The sequence below is a fragment of the Olea europaea genome, unplaced genomic scaffold (genome assembly GCF_002742605.1).
Source record: "Olea europaea var. sylvestris unplaced genomic scaffold, O_europaea_v1 scaffold2272, whole genome shotgun sequence".
NCBI lineage: Eukaryota > Viridiplantae > Streptophyta > Magnoliopsida > Lamiales > Oleaceae > Olea > Olea europaea.
Window position 1 is genome coordinate 73684 of NW_019240787.1, and position 4393 is coordinate 78076.

General features: G+C 35.2%; 1 protein-coding gene across 1 annotated transcript in view; it reads right to left on the minus strand.

Moving 5' to 3' along the window:
- The window catches only part of LOC111381261 (NADH dehydrogenase [ubiquinone] 1 alpha subcomplex subunit 8-B-like), a 5370-nt gene extending 1225 nt beyond the window's left edge, over nucleotides 1-4145 (minus strand). Inside the window, exons 1-2 of the mRNA XM_023005020.1 lie at nucleotides 4004-4145; nucleotides 2960-3164 (exon numbers count right to left, since the gene is read on the minus strand). Of these exons, the coding sequence (XP_022860788.1) occupies nucleotides 2960-3147 (188 nt within the window). The 5' untranslated portion in view covers nucleotides 3148-3164; nucleotides 4004-4145. The remainder of the gene's footprint in view (nucleotides 1-2959; nucleotides 3165-4003) is intronic.
- Nucleotides 4146-4393: the final 248 nt, after the last annotated feature.

Genomic DNA, 4393 nt, shown 5'->3' on the forward strand with positions numbered 1-4393 from the left:
CAGCGAATATTTTGAATGGTGATTTTTAGAAGAATGTGCGGTTAAAAAGTAGGAAAGAGTTTTTGGTATACGTGTAGAATATTTTATTGCATGAATAAGTGGTTGAAAATGGTCCTATATAGCAAACCATAAAATTAATTAATGGACGTCAAAAGTGCACTAAATATTAACAGGCAAGTTCTCCATTGGACAGAAGTTTACAATTATCAATTGATGCATCATCAAAATCCATGTATCTATGTCTAGTTTCTTTCCACCTACCACCACCATAAACTCAACTCTGCTTCCACTTCACCAAGTACTCTACATTCTCCCCCTTCCCTCTCTTCTGCAGTATCTCCTCCACCTCTGCGCACTAAAAATGGCATCCTCTAACACCCTTATCCCATTCTCCAATCCCAATCTCCTAGCAAACTGCACAGGTTGCCTTCCATTGTCACATTCAAAATCTCCCATCTAATTCCAATGTGGTTCTTCCTCTATCATCTTCCAATTCCGGGTCAGCCCCAAATCTATCAACACCTTTGCCTAAAGCCATCAATCTAAGAAGGAAGGACGGATATAGATACGTAATTCAAATATAATATGATACGGGTACATTGATAGAACTTTTTAAAAAAACAAAAGAAATGTGGATATTTGTTATAAAATGGGATAATTGTAGCAAAAGCCCAAACCTTTAAAACACTAACAGACTTTCCCCAAACCTTTAATTTGTTGTAATCATCACCCCTACCATTTCCAAACATTGCAGGTGGTTTCCATCCAAGATGTCGTTAATTGACCACCAAAATTAAGTTTGACTACAATTTCAACATTTTAAAGAGGGTAAAATAGTTATTTTATATATTACCATATAAAACAATTAAAACAAAAAAAAAGACAAAAATTGAATATTCTTCCTCAAACACCCCCACACCAAAAACCAGAAACATCTTTACCCACCTCCTCTCGCCCACCACTTACTGGCTGCCACGACCCACCATAAACGTGGAGAAAGATGACGAATTAGATGAAGAGGAAGCCATTGTAATATTTGGTCAAAAGTCTAAGACGGGAAGAAGGAGCAAAAAGGCTAATAATTCACGGCAAAAAAACAAGAAATTCAAAAACACAATGCCAACATAAGGTGAAAAATTTAATTTAGACAACTCTTATGATTATTTGGATAACATCATCGATTGCCTGTCCACCTTCTGTATTTTCAACATGTGTTGGTATGGGCCCCCATGGCACATCTCCAAGTGGTAAAAGGGAAGGGTGGAGAAATCCAACTTTGCTTGAGGCTGCTGTGTCAAGGGTTCGAATCCTGAAATATGGATTTGGCTCTTGGGTAAGTGTAAGTGTACAAGCAGCCTTCCACCCTGTACCCTTGAAGGCATAACCTGCGATTTACCTCCCTCACGATACTCCAGGACAGGGGCGGTGGGGGACCCTTAAGGTTGGGGTTCAACTTTTTTAACATGTGTTGGTATGGAGAAGAAAACTATATTAGGACATTAATTAGGGATATGATGACCGTGGGTTGGTGTGGAGAAGAAAACCATCACGATGACAGTCATTATAATGGTGATCAACGATGAAGATGGTATCGTGCAGCCGAGCGATGGATTTGAGAAAGATGAGATGATGGGTGAGATTCGGGTGGTGATGTCAGTGGCTGAGATTGAAGAATTCAGCGTTTGTGATTTGGTGGGCACGACAAAGTTGGGTATTGGTGCAACAATTGGCTACAAATCGAAAGAGTCAGTGGTGGTCGAAATGGTGGTGAAGAAATTGTTTGAAGTTGATTTTTACTCAAAAGAAGTTGTCGCGATTTGGAGTCGGTGGTGGTCAAAATGTAGGTGCCTAGTGGTAACGGAGGAGACGGAGACGGCAACGGCGACGGCAGCGTGGGTTTGGGTTGTTTGGGGAAGAAGATTCAATTTTTTCCCTTTTTTTTATTGTTTTATTATTTCATTGTTTAATATACAAATATATAAAATAACTATTTTGCCCTCTTTAAAATGTAAAAATTGTAGTCAAACATAATTTTGGCCAACTAACAGCATCTTAGATGGAAATCATCAAAAGGGTCTCACCTAAAACGTTTGGAAAGGTTAGAGGTGACAACGGCAACAAATTAAAGATTTAGGAAAAGTCTGCTAGTGTTTTAAGGGTTTGGGATTTTTGCTACAATTATCCCTTATGAAATTCAACATAAAAAAAAAAAAAAAAAAAAGAACTGAAGCATAATAATACAAATAAAATAAAATACTAAATCATTTTATTCTCGAACTCTCGCTCGCTCATCTAATGATGGATTAACAACATCAAGCAATTCAACACCTTCAAGAGTATCAACGGAGTATTAAGCAATGTTCCACATTTTGGATTCTTTTTGGAAACAGAGATATAATTTTCTTGGTAAACTAATTGTATATTTTCAATAAATATTATTAATATTCAATAAGTTACTAAAATAATTAAAAAAATAAGTATTCTTGAAAATAAATAAAAAATAAGTATCCAATACGTATATAAAATTTTAAAAATATATAAAATAAATAAAAAATACATCTGGTACGTATCCGAGAGTATAACAGAGCATCCAAACTTGGATACATATCAATTACGGGTATGTAATGAATTTACAAGTATCCATGCTTCTTAGCCATTAATCCCCCTGCTATTACCCGTGTGGTTTAACATTTGAACCTTCCTTTTTTACGTCCAACCGTAACAACGAATAAGATCCATCGAAATGAAAAGGGAAAGCCCTCACTTTCAGTACGACAGTAGCTACCAGAAGATGTCCAATGAAGTCCAACCCATAAAACATCAAACTAAGCTTAGTCCAATCCATTCGAGATCAATCTATAATAGTTCATAATTTGACAACCATAAAAAGTTAAGAAGTATTCAAGTTTGGTAAAGACTTCTACTTAAATCACGTACATATATATAAACTTTTACTTACAAGCTAAACACACAGCCAGTAACTTGGTGGCCTTTATCAAGGCACTTCTCAGGGTTCGGATCATCCTTCTTGCACTTGAGAAATGCAACATTCTCATTGCGGCATCGAGTACTTATGTGCTTCGCTGCTGCCATTAGGACAGATGAAGTCGGGACTGGAGCTCCTGCTGCATCCACCGTGCTCTCCATCCTCTAATTACTTATTCCTGAGAAAAAATAAAAAATAATAAAAATATTTGCACAACCATATTTTTCTTTGAATGCTAGATTTTACACCACATTTGTACCCCTCGTCACCCCAATATCATTTGAAGCCAAAAAGAATAATGGGAAAATGTGGGAGACCGCTAACTTTATTAAAGGAATTCATAAATAGAACATAATTCTAACTTCAATTGATCTAAAATATTCCCCAAATGCCCAAAAGCTAATGGAAAAAAAAAATAAAAAATAAAAAAATAGGATGCATATTCAAGACCTTTTCCCTAGTAAAATATAAAGCCCTACTACAGAATCAGAAAGCTTTATTATTCTTGGCAATACAAAAGGATAAATAACAATCGGAAAATCAAGAATACTTAAAAATTTTCCAGGTCGAAAAATATTTTCCACAGTTTTTTAGTCTGGTTGTGCTACATTACATAATGGTTTAGGTACACATGATGTACATGACATATTGAGATGTAGCTAAGTCAGAATTTCTCCATCCAAATTAAAAATAATAATAATTCCCCACTCTCTTCCGACACCTCACCCATTATGTAACTGCTTATATACAGCATTATTCTTTTCTGTAAACTAAGCAAGAAAAACCACATTACACGTAATGCATCAAAACCCATCGGGAACTTCTACTCTTTCCAACACAACTAGCTATCATAAACAATAAATCATACAAAATTTGTAATCTAAACACAGAGAATAAATCAAAATTACTCAGGAAAATTAACAAAAAATCAAATAATTGTAAAAAATAGACCCAAATCTCTCTGAAAAAATAAACGCTTTTTTAAATTTTTGATTGAAGAAAGACGAACAATTTTACCTCTTTGAGGTTCTTTCTTGGAGGTTGTGTAAAAACTGGAGCTGTATCTGTGAGCTGTGAGCACCGAAGAGGAAGCGAAGGAGGAGCTGGGCCGCTGGGGCGAAGAGAAGCGTCGTGGAATTGGGGATTTTACTGGGCTGGAGAAATATTAAAAGTCGAGTCTTTATATTGCAAAAATATAAACACATTTTGCCCTTCGGCTCTTCGAGGTTAATTATCTAAGAATTAATTTTTTTTTCCTCAATTTTATATTAAATCGCACATTCTCTCAACAAAATAATTTACTACGTAATTTAAATTTTTTTCTTAATTTATAACTACACATTCTATATAAAATCACTATTACAAAATTCATTTTGCATTAAAAATTGGGACTCAAACGGAGTTTAT